This window comes from Heliconius melpomene, chromosome 1, assembly GCF_056956725.1.
Source record: "Heliconius melpomene rosina isolate 202511_hmr_F chromosome 1, ASM5695672v1, whole genome shotgun sequence".
NCBI lineage: Eukaryota > Metazoa > Arthropoda > Insecta > Lepidoptera > Nymphalidae > Heliconius > Heliconius melpomene.
This window is the reverse complement of record NC_140389.1, coordinates 12,489,425-12,514,919: the sequence shown is the minus strand read 5'-3', so window position 1 is coordinate 12,514,919 and position 25,495 is coordinate 12,489,425. Positions and strand designations below refer to the sequence as shown.

Below are 25,495 nucleotides of genomic sequence, written 5' to 3'. Positions count from 1 at the left end.
TTGTCGTTCCACATTTTGCTGCACAGCCTCTGATACTGGCTGGCTACTGATCTAAATATAAAAAAAAACTAAATAAAAAATCTTTTTATTTGCGGAGTTATCACGCCTTCTTTACGAAAACATGATTCTTAACTTTGAGATCAATAAGTCCTACGATGATAATTGATGAGATAACAATTAGGTACAGTAATTTAGTTTATTTTAAACTAGTTTTTAGTAGTTAGTAGTTAGTGTTGTTCCTTACTAACACCTGAAGGTAGGCGACGAAACCCTGGGATGCATAATTGTGTGTTAGTGAAACTATGGACTTTGCGCTCGTTAGATTCTAATGTGCCCTTAGATATTCTGGTGAACTTCTGGTGAAGAACACCTGACGATGCATCAGTATTGGTAAACCCAAATGTGATTTATAATTTTATAAAGCAATACTTTTTCAAAAAAATATTATACAAAAATTATTTTCTGAACTACGACTGAACGTATTATGTGGGGGTTATCTAGATAGGTATTGACCACCCCCACCACATGTGACAATGAACTACAATTAATGTCACAGTTAATTCGTCGATAGGATATATCCTTTATTACCCAGTTATAAAATTTCGGTATAGGTACTACAATCTCAACTTGTGAAACATAAATTTATTTTTTGATTAATATCTCGAGAGTCGAGACCCGAGTGCCTATTAGAAACCATACCGGCGTCGGTCAAATTTCACGTCCAATTTTCCTTACGCCTGTATATAGTTTATGAGTGCTTGGAAAGACAAAGTTTAAACTGGAACAAATTTTAATCTTGCAGTAATATTTATAGTCTACGGTAGAAAAGCTTTAACAAAAAAGGAAACATATCTGTGTATATTGTATATTCTATTAGTGTGTATTATTTTATAAATGTATTTTTATTGTCTACGTAATGGCAACGTATTGTTATTGCAATATAGAGTATGTACACTAAAAAGTGAAGTGAATTTACTTACTCTTAAATTATTAAACGCGGGGGTTATAGGTTTGCTTCTTCAAACAAGTGTTTAAGTATATTTCTTCACAGTTTCTTTAAGCTATATAGGAATGTAATAAGAAAAAGAAATAAATAAAACTATTGTAGTAATAATTTCCTTGTTTCCCGAGTAAACTTTAATTCAAACTTTTAATACAAAGTTGTATTTACTTACATCTTACCCTATTCTGACAGAAAGATTAGAGAGTAAAATAAATTTTTACTCATGCTCATAAGGAAATTAATTACTAAAAAATATGTAATTATACTTTAGTCAACTTGTTTGACTTCCCATTACGTTTATTATTTTAAAAACCATAAAGCCAAAAAGGCCTCGTAATCAAATTACACACCCCAAATATAATTTCTTCAAATTAATAAAGCTAAGGTGTCATTAAAGGGGGTTACGCGAACCTTTTTAGCTCCGATCATTTGTTCATGAAAATAGCTACTGTTTAAATAATTGTATACTTGTTCGTGTGTGAATTTTCCACAAAATGTAAACCTTTTGATAAACTTAAAAATAAGCAAATCTATTTTATATTTCTTAATATACTAAGCAATATTATATTAATATAAATATTTCAGTTTCAATTATTGTTTGTAACTATATTTCTGAAATTAAATTATGCAATAATATTATTACACTTCTGTTCTCCACTTTCCATTGAATTCAGGAGGCATTGCGTGTCAAGTGGACCGGCGGACCTCGCGCTTTTCTCTCGGCGCCAGAGTGGAGAAATGAAAATATAAAATATTTCATTTCCTTGAATGGGAATCGAAACTCACAACCTACGCTTCACACTCTTGTGTCCTTAAATATACGGTTCGATGGTATCACATCATATGTGTGGCTAAAAGCTCAATGTAATTTCATACTAATCAATCTATGTATTTTATATATTGTTACAGATTAAGCTAATGTTCGCTCTATCAAATGGCAAAAGTCAAGAGAAAGCATGATTTGGGTAAGTTATTTAACATTGTTAATCATTCATATTATTTCAAACATAATTTTTAGTTGGTTATTTGATACAAATATTTATTGACAGTGGCCGCGAGCTCGTGAGAAAAAGTTATTAAGATGAGCTGGTGGCGGAAGGGGCGGTGCGCGTGCGCAGGGCAGGCCGCGTGATGCGCGGGTGCGCGCGCGTAGCCGGCGGCGCGTCGCCTGCGCCCGCGCTCGGCCAGTGCGCGTGCGCGTGCGCGTGCGCGTGATGCGCGCGGACCGCGCCGCGCTGTACGCGTGGCTCGTCTGCTGCGTAGCCGCTCTCTCTACGCACAAGTACAGCACACGCGTCATACGCACCAAGTACGGACCGTTGCGAGGGATCGTTGTGCATTCACATCCCCAAGTGGAGGCGTATCTGGGTGTTCCGTACGCAACTCCGCCTCTCGGCAGTCTCAGGTCAATAAAACAACAACATTAATTGTTGATTACTTAGACATAAATCAATTACAAACAACAATTAACAATATATTAACAATAACTTTTAAATAACTATAGTAATTATTGAAAATGCCGTGAAAGAAACGGAGTATAGTTTTCTTACTCAACAATAAGAATGTATAAATTGTTCCAACAGGTACATGCCGCCTGTGACGCCTTCGCAGTGGCGTACAACGCGTTTGGCAGATGCATTAGGGCCTGCGTGTCCTCAAGTACCCCCGACAACTTCACCTCGCGAAGAAGCTTTATTGTCACATCCACGTGCTCGAATACGCCAGCTTGAGCGACTACTTCCAACGCTTGCCAATCAAAGTGAAGACTGCCTTTATGTAAATCTCTATGTGCCTGTCAATGGTAAGTAATTTTGATTTTTAATTATATATAAATAAAAGTTATAAAATACTTTGTGCGTTTTTAGTCCCGACTGTTAAGGAAAGGTTAAACATATTTTTCGCGCATATCTTGTATGTATTTACGTAATATTCTTTATTACCTCAAATATCCAGAAGCGCTGAACGGACTTACATAATTGAGGTATCGTTTGAGCAGCCCAAGTGTTCTTAAATCGGTGACGTTAAAAAAAATATGGCGGCTGTAGGACGCTATTGGACTTAGTAAAAAAATATTTTTGTTTCGAATACCGCAATATAGGTATCAAAATCAAGAGCTCAATACAAGAATTTCAAAAAGGTATATTATAATTTTGAAAACAAGTCTTTATGCTGTCTCCTATGTAGTAGACTGAATGATCTCCATTGATGATCTCATTGTACCATGGCTATCCCATAGTTTCTGTCACACGCCTTTTGCGAGTCCACAAAACCACAGAAAATTCTTTGTTATTTTTGTGATCATTCGGAAGGAAAATATATGATCCGTGCAGCTTTAGACATCGGAAGTCTCCTTGAGCCTCCTACGACAGTCTGTGCAGTTGTTAACTAAGATAAAAATCTAAACTTACACAATGTCATATTTTTATTTCTCTTAATGAGAAAAAAAATACTTAAAAAATCTCTAAGTTTATTTATCATTCGCTATACCTAAATGTAAAACCACCGTATACCGTATATATGAAATAACGTAACGCTATTCCTTGTTGAAATAAAAAGTTCATATTTTAATTGAAATGTTTCTGTTAGGGCAGCAGCAATTGAGAGAGCTTTCGGCTGCCCTTTAATCCTCGCCAGTTATTCGTTATTTATTCAAAGCATTCACCACAAATTCTCTGTCCGCTAAATAAGCCGCTTTTGAAATATGCAACACTATCCTATTGTAGAGTAAAAACGTATTATTCATTCATTTAGTCGTTATTTTGTGTGAGTGGCACAAATGGAATTAGTTTTATAAATGTAGTAGAAAATTTTGTAAGACTAATATTTTGTACGTTGTTTTAAAGTTATTAAGACATAAATAAGTTTTTTTTTCTTTTTGCTGATGTTACTTTTTTCTTTATAGTCTATAGTTTAACGTTATGAATATGTTTGTTAAATTAATTATAAATATATATAATTGTATATATGTGAGAAATGAAAAGCAAGTACCACTGAGAAATATATACGAGAAGGGAAAAAGGCAAAGGAAAGGGCGCCGAGGCCTCAATTCCGTAGTGCATTGCAGTGCATATTGCCCCCTGCAAGCAGTGCGGAAGTGAGGCTGAGGTCTCCTTAAGCAACGTATCAACACACCGTCTGGGGCTGGAAGAACAATGAAGACCTCACTCAAAGAACGATTCTAATTAATGATTCTGTTCAAAGTCTTATTTGTTTTCTTCATAAATATCTCTCTATAAAAATTTTATTGTAGCAAAGAAAATTCTATTAACATTTCAATACAAAAGTTAAACTCAAATGGATGCTGATAAATTAATAGCTTTTTTAGTTACGTTTGAATAATAATGAAGTTAAAATACTATTATCATATTGCTCACCTTCATTTAAAACTGTTAGAGCGGCTGAATGGAAATAAGATTAAATGGTTTTCAATTGGCGTGTTTTAAAATTTTGCTAAACATAAATTGATAAAATTCCCAGGAGGGTTAAGATTTTGCTTTTTACTTGTCGATATATTATTTAGGTACGTTATAATGCTTAGTTAAGTTAGTTAAGTAAGTAAGTTAATTGAGAAAATTGTGTTTGTAGGTTGTTTTAAATTACATTCCGAATAAATATTATGATTTACCGTGCCTACCTAAAATTGGGTCAATAGAGTTGTTTTAATAGGAGCAAAATGCGAAAGCTACTTTTTCATCTTGAATATCTTCTAAAAATCATATTATATTATTTATTTGGGAGCACAAGAAATTGTTTTATTATGTTTTGGGGATTGCTTACAACAATTATTTTTGACCTCTTTACTGTACGTATAAAATGTATTTTGTCTTAGTGTATATATAATTGTGTTTAGAATATCTTTAAATAAATGTTTTAACTTTTATTTTTTTGAATTTAAAGGTACAACAAATTAAATTTGATTTTACTATTATAACAATTCCATTACACAGGTATTGAAGGTGAAAGTGAGAGTGCAGGCATCCCGTGCCTAGTCTTTGTGCACGGTGAGTCGTACGAGTGGAGCTCCGGTAACGCATACGACGGCACGCCGCTCGCAGCGCACGGCAACGTCATAGTGGTTACAATTAACTTTAGATTGGGTGTACTGGGTAAGTATTACACTTGATAGGGTAATTAATCTTCCCCAGTCAACTAAGCCGACGCAAATTTGCATCGTGCTAACATACTCTAGATAATTTTAATCCATCCTTTTTATATATACTATGTATTTTACATTTTAAACTACTATTTTCTAACGTTAGATTAATAAATTTTAAGTGTAAATAAATATTATTGAGGCCAGTAGTGGCGCAGGGGCATAAGTGTGCCTGTACGACGAGCGCGACCAGTTGTGAGTTCGATCTACACTCGAGGAAATATAATATTTATTTAAATTTATATTTTCATTTTGTCACATTGGTGTCTACTCTATCTAAATGTCTACACTATCTATGTAAATATGTACATCTGACATGCTTCTAGTGGAGAAAGTGCGACTAACAGTAATTATTGTCGTTGCTACATGAATAATCGGAAAATATTTGGACATGGACTGCGAGATTGGGACTTTAATTGTATCGGTAGTTGTTTTATAACAAAAAGCTTCAAAAACATTAAAGAGGCTTTAAAAAATGTATCACAGTTAAGTACCTACTAATTTCAGTTAAGTTAAAAAAATCAGCTTCACGCTGTATTGTATTTCGCACACAGCAGGGTAAGGAGACGGAACCTAGTGTTAAGACACTCCGTTCTCCATTTTCTACTCAATTCTGGAGGCATTGCGTGTGCGTGAACTCAATGCCGCACAATATTCCTTGTTACCAGAGCCAAGAAGTGTAAATAAATAATAATTCATTCTCCTGAGTGGGAAACGAATCCACTACCGTCGCGTTTACAGTTAGACGCTTAATAATACTATTAATTTCAGTAAAATAATGACGAACATAAAATTCATGTAGCACGAGAGTAGTCAGCATTCACCATTATTAGAACTGAAGCGTGAAATGATGTATTATGTGAACGACTGAAACGTTCAAATCAATTTAATAACTCGTACAACATCACATATTAGGTTTGACAAAAGCCTTGACAATATGTATTACGGCAACAGTATCTTACTCATTAATTAATATGGAAATTGGCATGTCAGATAGTACTGAGAGATAGCTGATGCGGAGGAGTGTGAGGAGTTGTGGACGGCGTCGTCCGCAAATTGACGCTTCGTTGTGAATTACCCGAATATATACAATGTAATACATCATCACGTTTACCGTGTACCGAAAGAGTTAGCGTTTTTGGAATAAAATATCGGTTATAATTCCGTTGACCGATGGGCTGCCACTTTTATACTGATTTTTTTTTGTATCCTATTATATTGTTATGGATGGGTTTTATATTTTTTATTCATAGGGTTTCTTAAGACTGGGGCCAAAGGATCGGCTCAGGGGAATTTCGGGCTAATGGATCTAGTAGCGGGATTGCACTGGTTGAGAGAAAACCTTCCAGCATTCGGAGGTAGTCCTGAAAAAGTTACACTGATGGGACATGGAACTGGTGCTGCGCTTGCTAATTTTCTGGCTGTATCTCCTGTTGCTAGAGGTTAGATAATTAATTGTATAACTTTATTTCATCGCCATCTTTTAAAATTGACACATAAACTTTTAATATTTCAAAATTGAAACTCGACTATATGTACGTGAAATTATAATACTCGTATATTATAATTTTAATTTAATACAAATATTCCATTTATATTAAACCAAACAAAAGAAGAATGGTTTTCAAAAGCAACAATTTTATATGCTTAATATAATATAATAATAGCCTTTAGGGATTTTAATTATCAAAAAGTCCCTTGTTCTTCCAAAAAGGATACAATGAAATAAAATTTCGTGTCTACGCTTTCTGTAATCGCCACTGCCGAGACCGCGAATAGCCGCTGTTCACGAATGATGCATGGCCCTCTCATTGTTTGTAATTAGACCGGCCTATGGCAGATTTCATTATACTCTTATGTCGAGAACCTTGTTTAGACCTTTCGTCACTTAATGTAGTCATTATAATGTTGATATCAGGTATATTTTGGCGAAGTATTTAAAAGCGAATTATATCTTGCGTATCCACTTATATTGGAGATAATTAGTCTTACTGTTAGTAATTACTATTTTAATTATATTATATACCTAGGTTTCGGAGACAATTGTTTTCTTGTTTTGAAACGAAAATGTTTTTCTTTATTACATTTCATTGGAAGGTTAATCCTCTTCGGAAATAACGAAATTAAATTAGGTTATCTGTTTCAGAACTACTGAAGCGCGTCATCTTGTTAAGCGGGTCGGGGCTTAGTTCATGGGCGTTGCAGAGAGAACCGCTTACGATAAAAAGAAAGGTAGATGTTGGTGTTACATTAAAAGCTTATTTAGTATTAGCTTTGTGTAGTTTTTAACTAATTAAGTGAACTTGATTCTATTAATAAATTAAATATTCTAGTTCTCTAATGTTAAACTATGGTTTTCAGCTCTATAAAATATTTCGATTATGTAGAAAAAGTCATTCTTACCCATTCTCAAGGTTTGACCAATTGCACAAGATTTTATTTTATCCAGTTGTACTATAATAATATACATTATATTTCAATAAAATATCGTATTATTTTAGAGTTGAAACTTATATTACTGTTCAAGCAAGTTGTATCTGACGTTCCTTTATATATATATTTTGCAGACATTTTGCGATCCGTAGTAAAAGGGTAACTGGGTTTCGAGCATCCAAACTTTAGCATTTAAAATATTAGCGCTGGGTGTTTCGTCTGCCAAGTTTTGTGAATTGCCTATACGGTGAAGTTGGGGAATGTTTACATTTGCTTTCATGTTTATTAGGTTGCGGAGCAGACGGGCTGCCACGGGGATTTGATGGAAGATGATTTGGCCCCGTGCCTGCGCAACAAGCCGCTTGCCGAGCTGCTGGCCGTACGGCTCGACCCACCCCGTTTTCTTCCAGGCTTCGCTCCATTTGTCGACGGCACAGTAATTGTGAATCCATCTTTCGTAAGAAATTTCAACTAAAATAATTTGATAACTAGCTACTTAATTTACGAGTACTTTTGGTAACGTTGTTATTTTTGTAACACAAAATATTCTTTATAAAATAATATACTTTAGGGAAACCTTGGTAGGTTTCCCGAAGCAGTCGAATTAACTAGAGAAAACCTTACGAAGTTATTAGAAGTCGTGTTTACTGTAGTGCATTTCTAATTACTTGCCAAGAACATTGTTTGTTCCTCATTTACATTCATATTAAAGTTTTAAGGTAGCTCGTTCAACTGTAATTTCAGTTTTGTTGTGCTGATTAAGTTTGTAATTGAATCACTTCATATAGTTTATAAATCCTATATATTTATTTAAGATTTATTACTAGTTTATAATATATTTAATTTATGTTATAATATTTGAAATTAAAATTAATTGTAATTGAGTATCTGAAAAGGATGAAAAAAATTGTTTGGTTAAGTTCTTCGCAGTCATAATATACCTAGAATAACTTCTTGGGTTTGTATATATTAATAAAAAAATAAATATATAAAATAAAAATATAGGAGAAGAAACAACGTCAGAAGATTTGAAATATCTTGTACAAGTACTAAAGTTTTAGAACTTTAGGTTCTAAATGTCTAAGTCGCTACCCTAAAACAGTTAGAATGTGTCTGATAAGCTGGTTGTGCCAAGTTATCGCCTCCAAAGAATTAATAAATCTTTTATGGATCGGAATAGTCCGATAAACACAGAATGCACAGAAGGCACTTTTTTATATATTTAATGGAAAAAATATGTCGTGCCTATTCGTGAGTTTCGACATACATTTTTGACCGTTATTCTTTTGTTCTCTGCGTCTAAAGGCGTATAGACGTATAGACGTGTCTATAACAAAATTCTGAAATCTATTCTTGCTTGCTTCTAAAGAAATAAAGTTATTGTAAAAACAACTCTAACAAATAAAATAATTAAGATTACAGTATTTAGAAATATTGTTTATTCAATAATTCAAAATTGCTTGCATAAGTCGATTTGAATAAATAATATTTTAAATAAGAAATTTAATGTTTTTGGCTTAAAATAAAAAAGGGATTTCCTCTTTAGTTGCTACTTTATGTTTTTAATCTAAGTCCACTTGTATTTAGTGAACAGTTGTTTATGACACATTTATTAAAGTAACCCGTGTTTCTTCCTGCTAATTAATATTGCTGAATTTATATTTTTTTATAAAAGTAAATTTAAATATTCATTTATAAAACTAATATGTATATAATTATTTTTATAATTAATTAAAAGTATATATTCATAGGCACCACCACCAAACGACAATTCACGTCTGGGTGTAGGGGCCGCTGCAGTCGCAAGCGCGGCAGGATATGAATTGGCTGATTTTCCTCATAGGGAATTGCTGTTTGGTCTAACTACAACGGGTAAGATAAATTTTCATAACAATCTAATATAATAATTAATGTTTGATTTTTTATAAGAAGATAGTGTTACCAGAGATTTGGTATAAAAGCAATTTCCATGGTTATGGCGTTATAATTTATGTTTATTTAGTAGGTTACAATGTTTGGTAGATTTCCATTTTTTATCTTTAAACCACTTATTCATGTCCCTGTTACATTTTCGAGGTATGTATTTTATTATAAGCGCGGCGTTGAGTTCCGCTATTCAACAACAATGCCTCCAGAATGTGGAGGAAAATGGGGAACAGAGTGTGAACAATAGGTTCCCTCTGCCTACCCTGCTGTGCGTGGGGCATACATGACGCTAAAAAAACATCAAATTAATATTTAACAAACACATACTACCCATGTTTCACACATTTTATATTACACGCTTAAATATTAAGTGACATACATATAGTTGCTATGGCAACGCGTTTTATGCGCGTCAATTCTAGTATAAAATATAATATCATTGAATATATAATTTTGTAAATGTATTTTAATATAAATATATCAAAGAGGCCTTTAAGATATGTTTTATATGGAATTACGTTCGTAGCATTATCCTACTTCAAACGTCTTGTTTTAATATTTTCTTCGTTCCCTTTTTATTAATTTCATAATTATAATCGCATATATATATTCTAAAAAAATCTAATTCTTTTAAGAAAAAAATACTGAGAGAAAGCAGTTTTACATTTAGTAAAATTCTCTTCACATTTTAATTAAATATGAATGCCGCGCGCTCATAAATTTATGCAAATGAATGACATGCCATTACTTGCAGAATCTTACTTGGAATTCAATGCTCAAGACTTGGAGTTTGGCTTCAATGAGACTCGGCGGGACCGTATTCTGCGCACTTTCGTACGTAACGCCTACTACTACCACCTCAACGAGATTTATTCCACCCTCAAGAACGAATACACGGACTGGGACAAGCCGGTGCAGAATCCGCTTAGTGTGCGCGATGCGACACTGGAGGTAACTTTTAATTTATCCTACTCTAGGATTTGGCGATCTCTTCTTTTTTTCTTTTCTTTTCTTTTTTTCTGTTATTTGATATCCGAGGTCAGAATCTTTATATAATTTGGCAAATTATATAAAGTTAGCTTTTATTTAGATGTGTATATAAAACATGAAAGCTACTTTTATAGTAGTTTGCGAGTACAAAGCCAATTACACACTATTAGCTCGCGGCTTTACTAATTTCTTCTTCGAAGAAAGTAATACCGAGGGCGGGCGTTCATTGAATGTGTGGAGCTATTAGCGCTGCTGAATTGTTGCTATTGTGAAATTCAACCTTTTTTGTTTATTGAAATACCTTGCGCCTTTATACTATACTAGCGGACGCGTGCAGCTTCGCTTGCGTATTTAGGGGTGAATTCTAATAACCTATGAAACATGTATTCGATGAAATATTTTTAAGAGTATAAATTTCAAATTTTATAAATATCGGTGGCGATTTAAAGATTATTCCATACAAACATTTAACCCCTTATTTGCATCGTTAGGGGGTGAATTCTAGAAAACCATGAAACATGTGTTTAATTATATACGTTTAAGAGTCTGAATTTCAAATTTTATAAAAATTGATGACAATTTAAATAAAACCTATACAAACTTTCAACCCCTTATTTGCACCCTTAGAGAGAGAATTCTAGAAAACGATGAAACACGTATTCAATTAAATACTTTTAAAAATCTACATTTCAAATTTTATAAAAATCGGTGCCGATTTAAATTTTTTTCCATACAAACTTTGAACCCCTATTTCACCCCTTTAGGGTTAAAATTTTTCAAAATCCCTTCTTAGTGGATGTCCAGATTACGAAAGTCAACTTTTGTCCAAATTTAACATTTCTACCATCAGCGGTTAAGGCTGTGCGTTCGTCTTACCTCAGTCAGTGAGGACAAGTCCTTTTATATATATAGATTATTAAAAATCTATCTGTTTTTATTTTAACTACTTGCATTTTCTAAGATAGCAAAGGCACTTTTTTATATATTTAATGGAAAAAATATGTCGTGCCTATTCGTGAGTTTCGACATACATTTTTGACCGTTATTCTTTTGTTCTCTGCGTCTAAAGGCACGAAAGGTAGCGGCTCAGTTCGTCGTACGTGACCCTAGGCGCGATGATTAATGAACTACATCACCGTCCCTGACTCTCTTTTAAATTTCCCAACAAAAGAGACAAGAACTTATCAAATCGGAATGTCATTTATCATTTAGGGTGCCCATTAAACCAGAGGATATTGTCGTTAATATGTTGAACTAATAGAAAGCAGCAATTTTATAAATTGTTATAAATTTATTAAAATTATTATGATTTATTTTTTTGTGTTATTTCTTGGACGTTTTCAAAAAGCGCAAGTTCAAGTCTCACTATGTTCAAATTTATATACATTTTTAAATATTACGAAACTATATTTATATGGTTCTCTTTTAATTTGTAAGTGAGAGAAATGTCTCTTATATTTCCAGATTTCTTTATTTCTTTTTGATTGTAGTTATTTGTAGATATAAAGTTAAGATTTAGGTTTTCAGAATATTAATTATCTGCATAAAACGAATGACTTATACTTAGTATCTAAAATTAAGAAAGAAAACCAAAGGTTTTAAATTTATAAAAAATCTATAATGAGATTTTCTGATTACAATACTTATATCTAACTTTAACGTGTATTGAAATTTAAACCATTATACAATATTTATTGGCTTAAAAAGACACTACAAATTTATGATAATTCATTGTCTAGATTTCGATATATTGTTTATCTGTTTAAATATTGTAAATACATTAAACAATCTGTCGTCCTTTTTATGTTTTCCCAAACAATCTTAAATTAAGCTTCGAGCAGTTTTCGCAACTCACCGATCGTTCTTGTGATGTACAAAAGAAGTTAATGACGCGCGGTGAATACAAGGTGGTCACCTCAAAAGGCTTTATTAGAAAAGTCTTTTATCTCCAATGAAAGCTATGACGCCATCAACATCATAATAAATAATCGTTATATTAATGACTGTATACGCGAAAGGTTATGGGTGCGATTCCCTCTCGAGGAAATTAAATATTTAATATTTTCATTTATTCACTCTGGTAAGGAGGCAAAGGCAAGGTGTTGAGTTCCGCCATTCAACACATTCTGTGTTTTTAAATACTTTATTAATTGGTGAAAAATGGGCAACGGAAGCATCTTAATGGGAACGGAGTGGTTTAACTTCCCAGGTTCTCTCTGCTCAAGTGAAAAAACTATATTAAAGCATATTAATTAACTAGCGAACCTCTTACGGCTTCGCCCGCTTTTACTACTGGATTATTCATATAATGTACGTTTGCAAAGCACTTAAGATAATGTGAAAATTAATTAAACCCTAATGCAACCCGCATTTTCGTAGTTTCAATAAGGATTTTCCAATCGTTTTACACAGCAAGGATTTTTTATATATATACTTTTAGATAGTTAAATGACTATTTTTAAACGGAAGAAATTATAAACAAAAACGTACCTACTAATAACTACTACAAAAAATATGAAACCAAATATATCGCGCTGAAATAATACATTCAACTCCAATTATCCAATACGTACAAACGCATCTAAATCTTCGTCGCTATAGAGGCAGGTGGGTTTTTTTTTTCGAGCTTGTGGTTAATGCTAAAGAGGGTATTCTGTCCCTGATGAAAAGCAAGCGCTACGTAGCTGCCTGTGAGGAAAATGAAATAGAATGCATCGGCCGGGAATCGAACCCGGGCCGCCCGCGTGGCAGGCGAGCATTCTACTACTGAACCACTGATGCGTGTAAGGCAGGCGGGCGCGGCGGACGCATGGCGAGTGGCGAGCCGTTTTGCAGCAAGGATTTTTTGATATTGTAACAACTTCTAAAGTACTTAATAAAATGAAAAACAGTAAAAGACAGTTTTGATCTACATTAAATGGCCAACGTAACTAATATACTTATTTATATGCTGAGAGTAAGGGATAAGTCAAACTTGAATAACATACAGGTGATGTGTCAACGGCGGGATGTGTCAACAATTAAATGCGTTTTTCTGTAAAACTATTCGCAATTTTGAAATATTGTAAAGTGCAAATTTTATCTTCGTTTAACGTAGAAAATTAATAAAGTATTTTAAAGGATAAGGATTAATACCATTATGGAAAAATATGACTCACAATAAAAAATATATTGAAATTATTATTTTTAGACAGAAAAATGATCACTACACGTTATTCTCAAAAGATACGAATATTCCATCGCGGACTTTTTTGTAGATCTTATTAAGAGGAATAATACTCCAGTACATTATTTTCATGTAGTACTTACCATTAAAGCAGCGCATGCGCGAAAGTGTCTCAACGGGTAGGACTTTATACATATTTATCGTATTTATGTTAATTTACATAAGAATGTACAAATAATAAACTATATATAAACCTTCTACAAAAAAATACCCGACCTAATGGTGACAACCGCATCAAAATGCGTTGAGTGGTTTAGGAGAAGAAGAGTTCGAAACAACAGACAGACACGAAACGCAACTTTGTTTTATAAGATATAGGATAATACTTGATTTTCACAAATTATAAAATAAATATTTTGTAAATATTAATACAGTTACTTGTGTATTAAAAACAATTTTTGACGCAGATAATGAAATTTTGTTGAATATCGACTATTTTTTTATTATTATTTGATGTAAACGGTAAGTTGACGTAAATGATTATAGTTGCTCAACTGGCACGCTCGGAACTCCAGATTTAAAGAACCATACCATACCATGGTTAAAGTAAGATTCTTGATGTAGAGCTCGTAAGTACAATATTGGTATATAAATAATACACGATCAAGAATTATAATGTTAGGGAATCGAAACCACAACCTCCCGTTTATAGTCGCACCCCTGCGCCCCGAGAGCCTCGTTCATTTAAATATTATAATAATATAATAAAAAATAATTACTTGAAAATTGTAAAGTCCACAGTTGCGTAAAATGGTGAAGTTGCTGTTTATTGCATTGAATAGTTGTTTATGTAGATTTATGCAGTGTGGCAAGCCTAATGGAAATGGAAATGGAAATATAAAGATTTAATTTATCCATATTACGGGAATACACGGTAGATGGATATTATATTGAATCCACAAATTCCATAATAATGAATGACATATTTTTACATTTATAATAATTGGTATTCGTTAAATCTGTTTGATTGTGACAGCTACTGACATGCACAATACATTTACTCCAAACTTGTTATACCATTTCAGTTAAAATAATTGAATAAATGTGAGCTTTTAATGAAGTAATTATTTTTTATTGTATACTAATTATGACTTTCAATAGTGATACACATATAATTCGTTTTTAATTTTACTCATAGTCATATTACCTTATTAAAACTTAAACCTTCTTGTCGTAAATTTTGTTGGTTGTATAATAAGACTGCACTTCTGTAGGTGTTAAGTGACGGTCGAACAGCAGCGCCTTTGATAAGGCTCGGCTACCTGCATGCCCTACGCGGCGGGACCACATACTTCACACATTTTCATCACCTTTCCCAGGACAAAGACTACCCGCAGGTATAAAAGTAATATTAGGTGCATATATATGTTATTTGTGCTTATGTTATTGTTATATGGACAATATGTAGTATTTAGACTAAAGTTAAGCGACTTAAAATGAGCCTTCCAGCAAAAACAGGTTTAGGCACGTTCGTTTGGTTCGCTGTAGATGCGAATGCAGGATTTACGGAATGCATGTGAAATAATATAGAAAATGTAACAATTAATTTGTTTAAGGACTTTATATTGTGAATATTTTAAATATTTTTTTATATATATTTGAAATTTAAATAAATGTCTGGATTGAAACTTTATTTACTACTTTATTAAAAGCATTTCTTTGTACATTAAAATTGAAAAGTGCTCAATAAAATTAAATTGTATTATTGTGTTCATGTTATGGTTAAATAAAAACTGGTAAATGTTTTCAAAATAGTCAACAACTCCATTTCAACGCTTTTTGGCAATGTGAACTATGAAAAGCGTACAGGAAGTTGAATTTGTTTGTTTGTTTACAGAGGCCAGGTACTGTTCACGGCGAAGAACTACCATATTATCTTGGAGTTCCACTTTCACAGTCTCATCACCTACAAAACTTTACACTACTGGAACAAAGAGTTTCCAAGTTGTGTATGCACTATCTCGCGAATTTTGTTAAATATGGGTAAGATGTTCTTACGCTTGTTTGTATATGTTTATGTTAAGTACATATGTAACTATAAGAATAAATATGGAATGTAAAGAGTAGTATATGTTTTAACTTGTATCTTGATTTATTATTGCTTTATTATTGCTTATACAGTGTGAAGCTAAACACTGTATCCCTCATATAACAAAAAAGGCAGAGGCAACCTCGGAACTTAGTGTTGAGACACTCCACTCCTATGAAGTCACTTCCGTTTCCTACTTTCGTCCAAATTCTGGAGGCATTGCGTGTTGAGTTGCGGAACTTAACACCGCGCCTTCCCTCATTACCAGAGCGAAGAAATGAAAATGCCCACGCTTTTACAGTCGAACTTGTGCCTCTGCGCCACGACTGGCCTCTTTCTCTGATATTTTTTATATTATTTTGCAAGCAAATAATCATTCCATGTAAATGAGACTTATGGAAACCACATAACATAATAAGTTTGCGAGATTTCATGAACAATATAAAAACAATAAGAAAAGCTTCACAGTACCTGTTTGCACATAGTAATTAACGTGGAAGTTGACTGGTTTTAATGTAAGTAATAATAATAATGGATGCCGACTTTCTAAGTACCCTTCACGTCACAAAGGCAGCGTGAATGTCAATATTCATATCCACATGGTAATATACTAGCATTACTCGTATATAACTCGAGTGACGCACTTAAACCACCTTATTCATGTAGTCGTACATCATAAAAACTCTTGAACCGTGGAATGTTTCTCGAAAAAGAGATTTTAATTAACAGAGTAAGATAAATCACAGCTCATTTATAAAGCGAGATTAAGTGACTGTAATTTAAATAATCCTTTCGAAACGTTGGTGTACAATGAGGGATTTAATTTGGACTATTTTTTATTAAAAATATTGTCCAGAAAATAGTATTGTATTATCTAAATATTTTATAACAATACTAGCGACCCCCTTGCGGCTTCGCCCGCTTTTACTACTGGATTATTCATATAATGTATGTTTGCAAAGCACTTAAGATAATGAGAAAATTAATTAAACTCTAATGCAACCCGCATTTTCGTAGTTCCAATAAGGATTTTCCAATTGTTTTACTCGGCAAGGATTTTTTAGTAGGTATCGTAATTTTAAATCTGTGCTACTAATCTTTTCAAGTACTTATTAAAATATATTTAAAAAATGACTATTTTTAGATAATTAATTGACTATTTTTAAACGGAAGAAATTATAAACAAAAGCCTTCCTACTAATAACTACTACAAAAAATATGGAACCAAATATATCGCGCTGAAATAATACATTCAACTCCAATTATTTAATACGTGCAAACGCATCTAAATCTTCGTTGCTATGCCTCTATAGCGGGCGGGTTTTATTTTTCGAGTTTGTGGTTAATGCTGAAGAGGGTATTCTGTCCCTGATGAAAAGCAAGCACTACGTGGCTGCCTGTGAGGAAAATTAAATAGAATGCATTGACCGGGAATCGAACCCGGGCCGCCCGCGTGGCAGGCGAGCATTCTACCACGAAACCACCGATGACTGCTCATGACGCGCTTGTATAAGCAAAACGTCGCGGGGCGCGTTTCGCAGCAAGGATGTTTTGATATTGTAACAACTTCTAAAGTACTTATTAAAATGAAAAAACAGTAAAAGACAGTTTTGATCTACATTAAATGGCCAACGTAACTAATATACTTATTTATATGCTGAGAGTAAGGGATAAGTAAAACTTAAGTCGGCACAGATGATGAGTCAACGGCGTGATGTGTCAACAATTAAATGCGTTTTTCTCTAAAACTATTCGCAATTTCGAAATAGTGTAAAAAGCAAATTTTATCTTCGTTTAACGTAGAAAATTAATAAAGTATTTTAAAGGATAAGGATTAATACCATTATGGAAAAATATCCCTCACAATAAAAAATATATTGAAATTACTATTTTTAGACAGAAATATGATCACTACACGTTATCCTTAAAAGATAAAAATATGCTCTCGCGGACTTTTTTGTAGATCTTATTAAGAGGAACAATACTCCAGTACATTATTTTCATGTAGTACTTACCATTAAAGCAGCGCATGCGCGAAAGTGTCTCAATGGGTAGGACTTTAGACACATTTATCGTATTTATGTTAATTTACATAAGAATTTACAAATAATAAACTATATATAAACCTTCCCTGAGAAATACTCGACCTAATGGTGAAAACCGCATAAAAATCCGTTGGGTGGTTTAGAAGAAGAAGAGTTAGAAAGTTCAGACAGACACGAATAGCGACTTTGTTTTATAAGATATAGGATAGGATTGTTGTTGCTGGCTCATTTTTTGTTTTATTTTGTTATAGTCAACATTATGAAATAAAATTCTAATGATTTACAAGCTGTAAACGTTGTTCATTGCACGTGAATAAGGTTTATTATATATATTTTATAGCAGAATTTTCTTATTATAAATTGTGTTTATGAAATTTTGTATTTAAATAATTAATATTTTCTTTATAACTAAGAATATGTATAATATATATATATCTATTACATATATATTGTACGTGTACTGAAAGTAAATTTAAATACATAAAAAAACATGTATGTCAAATACTTTTATTTCAAATATAAAAATATTCCAAAATATTATTTATATGGATTATTATTACTAAAAATATTATTTATGCCAGCAATCCAAACGATCCGTCTGCGACGCCGCCGCCCAGTCCTGTCATGGGGGAATCCCCTCCGCTCGCTCCCGACCAGACGCCCTACTGGGACACATACGACACCATCAACCAGCTTTATATGGAAATTAGTACGTTTTATTTACATATTTTATGCTTTAACACAAGCAAATTTATAAAACATAAATATTTTTTTATTCATTATTTTTTAGAATATTTTACTATATAAGTTTCAAATGCTATAAAGTTTAGCATAATATTTTCTTAATGATTTTTTTATAGTAAGACAGTGATTTTATCGCAGGTGGTAAGTCAGAGATGAGGAGCCACTACCGTGGTCACAAAATGTCACTGTGGTTGTCCCTTATACCGCAGCTACATCGGCCCGGGTCAGATTTGCCAGATGCCGCCATGAGACATCATCACTTTCAAGATGATAATGCAAATTACTATGAAGGTAACAATAAAACATGTACACTTACATGTACATTTGAAAAGTAAATCTTGGAATTTTGTTTTAATATCAAATATTGCTCATTATGTTAAACACATATCAAGTCTCATTACTATTCCCCTAGGTGCAGTACGAACTCAGTCGCTTTCCCGTGCGCACGTTCCGCACGTAATAAATATAGATATCGGCGGCCGCGGGGAAACGGGCCGAAGTACGCCTCCATCACGTACCGTCCAACCGAAACCGTCTCCGGCACCTGCACTATCAACTGAATGTCCACCTAACGCCACCACACCACCGATTCAACCAGATGATGCCCTTTTGCGACGTCTCGCCTCGTCTCATTATCAGTCGTATACGGCCGCCTTAACAGTAACGATAGCTGTGGGCTGTTTTCTGTTACTTCTAAACGTGCTCATATTTGCAGGAATCTATCATCAAAGGGGCTCCCGGCCTCGGCGTTGCAAAGATGATTTGGCCGAGGCCGGGAGCTCATCATCCTCTGATAACTATGATGGAAAATTAGATTATGAAGTTCGGGCTTTTGATGGTAAAGGATTCGGATTTGAGTGTAAATCACACGTCCAGAGAAGTTCAGGCTCAAAATTTGACCTTCGGACACTTTCGGATTGTGGAGAGCCAACGTTCGGTGAGTATAGTTGTTACGACGAGAAGCATAGGGCAGCACGTAGTTCATTGCCGGACGTGAGTGTTGGCAGTGCAATTGAAGCAGGTAGCGTTGTTTGCATTGATACTCAAAAACCAGATATACAAAAGGTGGATGGACGAAATCCAGAAGCTATAGGGAGGACTAGTACTTTTGAGCCGCGAGTTGTAGATAGTTCCACTCAAGTTAAATTTGGTCCATTGACCGATTCACCCGATGCCACATCAGATACAAATGGTGAATCAGACGAAACAGGTGCTGTTGGGAGTTCGGGTATTTTAAGGGTTCCTCCGGCAGCGACCACTCCTGCACCGCCGGGTATTATGAAGAAACGGGTTCAAATACAGGAGATATCTGTATGAGATTTACAGAAATTGGACAATGCGGAGGTTGTAGTGAATACTCGGACAAAACTGTGATTTTAAATTGATCATAATGTAAATAATTGTCACTATATCCTCATAATATTTAATAGGTCGTGTAAATAATGTGAAAAATATAACTTAATTATGTGTAAGTGAAATTAGGCAATGTGAGATCTTGGTCAGAAGTTACTGGCTGTAAATATATTAATGATAATTGTACTATGTATTTTCTGCTGAATTGTTAATGAAAATATTGGAATGTTTAATACGAAATATGGTTTAAGTTAATTCAGTTGTTTCTTTTGATAACAAGGAAATAAGATTTTTGTAATAAGTTCTTATAAATATAAACAAATTATATATATAATCTGTCTTATCTCGTGTTTTATATTTCAGCTATGAAGAATATTTTGTAAAATTCGTAATTAATTGTGAGCCTATTTAATATACATAATAAGTGTGAATATAACAATAACATAGTGCAAAAAGACTTAAATCGTTAGATGTACTATAATATTAACAAACAATGTGTCAAATAAAATGTAAGATGTTTTATGGTTTCTATTGGGTAAGTTGTAATATTTGTAATGTTATTTTTTTCAAAACACCTATATTGATTTCGTAGTTTTTGATAAATAAATATTGAAAACTATTACTGCGGTGGATGGGCGAGTACTTCCGGCACTGTGGCACGTATCTCATTACTTAAATATAATATCTCACAGCATATAAGTTCCAAATTAAAGGTAAACAGGGTAATCCTATCATTTCTTATACTTTCTTTTATTACCACCTCTATAATACTCTGTTTTATTTTTAACTTTTTACATTATAGTAAGAAATTTTCCCTGTTTGTTATAATAACAACTTTTAAGTTTTAGTATACAAAATTTACAAAAGATAATTAGATAGTACTCGTCCAAACTTTTATCTTTCCAGGAATTGATGATAAGTAATGATGAGTGATTTAGAAATTATAATGCATTGCTCTCCTCGTTGTGACAAAATGTTACATATTCTATCGTAAAGTTAAAATAAACAAAACAAAGATCGTCTTCATTCACATATTTGAGGAATTGACTAAAGTTAATAATTATTAAGTGCAATATTATAACACAAATAAGCATATTCATTTCGAAACAACTCCGATTTGCCGTGGTTTCTATAATGGAATTAATAAATGGAATTATTAAGAATTTCTACGAAGTATTATTTGTATTTTTAATATTAATGTAAATATTTATGTACGCATAAAGTACTAAAGATATAATATCAAAGAGTTTTTACAGGAATTGCGTTGGATGAATTGGAGCTTAAATCATACATGTATTATATGATATCTAATTAACAAGCCTTGTTGTCCTTTGTAAACAACAGAATATAAAATAATATTATGATAAACCAATTTGGTAAAATTTTCTTTGTATAATAGTGTAACATAAACATTTTGTTACAATTTGGTATATAAGTGGAATGCGTATAATATGGTGTCAAATAAAAATATGAAATTTAAAAGTTGAATTATTTTACCTTCTTAAAATAACAACCTGGTCTGGTAAGTGTGATTTTATAATTAAAACACTAAAACGAGTATAGTAATGATCAATCCATATTCGTAAATATATTTTTGTTAGATACACGCTGTAACCTCGCAAGTTAGTGTTCAGATACTCTGTTCCTGCCTACTGAAGACATTTTCGTTCCCCACTTACTGTTGAATTCTCGAGGCATTGCGTGTTAAGTGACGGAATTCAACGCTGCCGCTTGCCTCAAATAGTAATAAAAATAATGTATGGACATTTTACTGATTTTAAAGTACATTAGGCAAGTATAACTTTTGATTTCTTATATTATTAGAAAAAATAAGTAAGGAAAACGGTTCACTAAGCATTATACTTTGTCTGAGTGGGATGAGGAAAATTGAGTGTAGGAAACGGATGATATTCCACGTATAGGAAGGTCGGTGAACGCACGAGAGGATACTTCACAGTCATATTTCCTCAACAACTGTGCGGTAGAGAGGAAACGCCTATGAAACGAATGCTACATTATCACGATTTACCTGACCTTACTTACAAAATTCTAATAGAGACGCGTTGTACCTTGTACTTGTAAATGTTAAAATAAATAATAAAAATTAAAATAAGTGAAAAATTACATTTGTAACATTAAAAGATTTTTTAACCTTTTAACAAAGACAAACAGGATGTGAGTAATTTAATTTCCTAAGCTGTATGAAGCGCGTCATCCGTCCGGAATTCCGGAGTAATGCCATATCAGATGTTTAGCCACCGTCAACAATGGTTTTATCTTTTTTATATCATCGTGAAGAACAGATGAAGAGAGACATCGTTAAATGTGATGGTTGTAAGTTCGATTCCCATTTGGGTGAATGAGAATCGAATACTTTCGTAGACAAAGCGCGACGTTAGGTTCCACCATTGCTGAGTGGTTGGGCAGAAAGTGGAGAACGTAATGTGTTGACACTGGGTTGACATTGCCTATCCTGCTACGAGGAGAAAAGCTTAACGCTGCATTTTTGATAAAATTTAATTTTATATAAGTACTAAAGCCTATTTTTCAATAAAGTAAAATTTATATTTAGTTAATATTTGAAATAAGTAAGAAGGTACAAACACAAAATAAAAATAAATCAAAAGCCAGATTTAAAAAGTAAATAGTTGTTTTGGATATAACATTTTAGACAGATTTTGGTAAACTATACAATATAGTACAGTAACAGGTTATAATTGTATAAGAAAAATAATTAACGTCAATAAATATTTCATTTACGTCCTTAATAAATTTAAATTTATTTTAACAAGTTGAGTTCAGTATAAAACTCTTTACAGTTTTCAGAGACTCCTCTTTAATACAGTTTTGCAAATTGAGTTTATTTTGCATACCAGTCTATGGTTTGCCGACAAAGTTCCTTTAACAAATATTACTTTTAGTGCTTCTGCTTAAATCTTCGATTAAAAATGTTTGCCATAGACTTTGACTTGTAATCGTTTAGCAAAGCTCAGTAGTTTTTAATGAAACAATAATACGATATCGATGCGATTTTTTTTTCCGCTTCACGCTGTACCTCGCATGTACCATTATAGGCAACGGGAGCTAGAGAGGAAGGAGTGAGAAAAATTGCTTCCCACTTTCCGCGGAAGCTTTGAGGCACAGCGAAGAATTGAAAATATTAAATATTTAATTTCCTCGAGAGGGAATGGAAGCCACAACCTGTTGCGTTTAAAGACACACGCTTGAGCTCTTGCGCCACAACTGCTCTCGATATGTTATGATTACCGTTTATTTTACCTTTAATAAACACATATGAATCGAACGCCGACGCGCCGGTACATAAACAACTGTGATAAACATTCAAACATTTCAAGTTACTGCAGAATAATTGCGTTTCCATTTGGATATGTGAACGAGTCCGGCTCGTAACGAACGAGGCGAACAGATGAAGCGGACCATGAAACCTTCAAATTGAATTTTAAGCATCCAATTTGTTTGCCGTGCCGCCTGTACGGAGCTATATCAACGCAGACATTCCCGCTGCCCGCGAGCTCGCGCACGTAAAACCATTTTTACCAGCTTATATCGCGGCCTCGGCCCGGATTTCAATGAATTATTTATGCACACGCCGTTGGAATCATGTATTACCTGAATTAATTATTTTAAATATCTATATTTCCTCGCCTAAGTGACAATTTGTTGAATTTTGGTTAAAAAAGAGTAATTCTAAATTGTTATTTGGCAATAACATATAGGTAAAACAAAAGTTCAAAATTCGTTGTTCTTACTTTCTATGGAGGTAGGATGGAGGTAGCCGGGCGGCTCATGCCCACTCCAGAATTTTTAGCAAAAAATAATAAAACTGAATTTTTTTTAAAAACTTTTACTCTAAATTATTGGTTTAAGGTAAAGTCGAGAAAGTTTTTTTTTTACTAAATTTCTTATTTTAAGGTTGAATAAATTTGAACATAAACTTGACTTCGAAAGGATGCTTCATTGCTTCCAAGTAACCAGGACTGACGCTACCACTGGATGCCAGGCCCCCGAGAAAATTTGTGTACATAGGTACCCCAATGTTTCTCATTAATCACAGATATATTATTAGATATTATTAGATAATAGGAAGCGTGTGAAGTGAGGAAAATAAACAAACGTGACTTTTTCGCTTCATCCATTGTTAGGACGGTAAGTCGCATATTTATAACGTTATATTTTATATGATATAAAGGGCATGAAATAAAGGAAACAGACACAAAAGCCATCTGTGAGCTAATATAAGTCAGGGCTCATAAATACGAAGTGGTTGCGTTCATTATTTACTCTCTATATCTTACATTCAAGCCGGCTTCAATACGGCTAGAATATATTAAGGATTTTTTTTGCACCAGCAGATATGATAAGATAAAAATATTTCTAAATTAAAATATTAAAAAAGATCTATAATTTTCATTGTAATTTTTTGTAATAACTTAAATAACCTATTTTTTTTTTAAGATTGACTTCTGGGTGGGCAGAGGGAATACAGTGTCAAGATACCAAGTAAGTAAATGAAAATAATAAATAAATAAATCATTCCCTGAGTCCGAGACGGTTGTACGAGCCCACAACCATCGCGTTTATAGTCACGTCGTGCTACTGCGCTACGACGGCTAAATGTAAAGAATATAAATGTATTTGTAGAAATGAAATGCATATATCAAATATTTTGGCGAAATATTGTACAAGAGACTACATAATTTTAGCGCTAAAAGCTTTTATAATGTAGTACCTTAAATAATTAGATCTTAGCTTAATTAGTCGATACCTACGAGGAGGCGAAATATTTATATTAAAATCATTTTTGTTCAATCAAATCATTTGTATCGCCTGAAACTTTAAGCGACACTTTGTCTTCTAGATATTGCTATCTGAGACCTGTGAAACCAAAAAAATATAATTTATCTGGGAGGTGAGACTGTCCCGGACTGTATCGGCCAGTGGTAAAATCGGGCTCTTAGCGTATAACTTATATCGAAGATATACTCGTATAAATTAAAGGCAGCATTATTAAATCCATGACTGTATTCACAGAGTTTTCCTGAAACAGATTAAGATAAGTGATAAAGAGGATATTAAATATATTTATGCCTAAGGTATGCCTAATAAAAATATTGATATATTGAAACAGCAATCAACCATCATATAGGTATTTGAACCAAAAATCCAATGCTAAAGAATTGAAGCATTACTTGTATCCATAATTCTACGTTAATTAAGCTTTACCAAGTTACTGTATAATGTAGCTATAATAAAATTAGCGTGCAATTTTGAGTACTTCTCAAATTAAGAATAGATTAAAATGTGCGCTATACAGAATGAATCCGTTATTATGTTGTATTTTAATTGCAGCGTCGTCACCATAACGTTTACTTACTGTACAAAATAATATTTTATATCTAGTTTCCTTTTAGTTATTTCTTGTTAGTTTCAACTCTCACCTGGGAGTTGAAATGTACATTGTAATCAGTTCTGCCCTGGAGAATTGGTACCTCGATCTTGGTCCCGTGTGGATTAAATGCTTATTTTTCGTGGTTTTGTTGTCATTATACAATTACTTCATTAGCCTATTTAA

At 33.2% G+C, this 25,495-nt stretch overlaps 1 protein-coding gene across 1 annotated transcript in view; it reads left to right on the top strand.

Annotated features, from left to right (window-relative positions):
- LOC146541511 (neuroligin-4, Y-linked-like) overlaps positions 1–21,384 on the top strand; it is a 47,023-nt gene extending 25,639 nt beyond the window's left edge. The window contains exons 2-15 of the mRNA XM_085187101.1: positions 1,913–1,968; positions 2,053–2,408; positions 2,587–2,804; positions 4,951–5,109; positions 6,410–6,598; positions 7,303–7,388; positions 7,879–8,046; positions 9,341–9,461; positions 10,270–10,466; positions 14,946–15,068; positions 15,569–15,714; positions 18,387–18,514; positions 18,688–18,840; positions 18,962–21,384. Of these exons, the coding sequence (XP_085043227.1) occupies positions 2,218–2,408; positions 2,587–2,804; positions 4,951–5,109; positions 6,410–6,598; positions 7,303–7,388; positions 7,879–8,046; positions 9,341–9,461; positions 10,270–10,466; positions 14,946–15,068; positions 15,569–15,714; positions 18,387–18,514; positions 18,688–18,840; positions 18,962–19,866 (2,784 nt within the window). The 5' untranslated portion in view covers positions 1,913–1,968; positions 2,053–2,217 and the 3' untranslated portion in view covers positions 19,867–21,384. The remainder of the gene's footprint in view (positions 1–1,912; positions 1,969–2,052; positions 2,409–2,586; positions 2,805–4,950; positions 5,110–6,409; positions 6,599–7,302; positions 7,389–7,878; positions 8,047–9,340; positions 9,462–10,269; positions 10,467–14,945; positions 15,069–15,568; positions 15,715–18,386; positions 18,515–18,687; positions 18,841–18,961) is intronic.
- Positions 21,385–25,495: the final 4,111 nt, after the last annotated feature.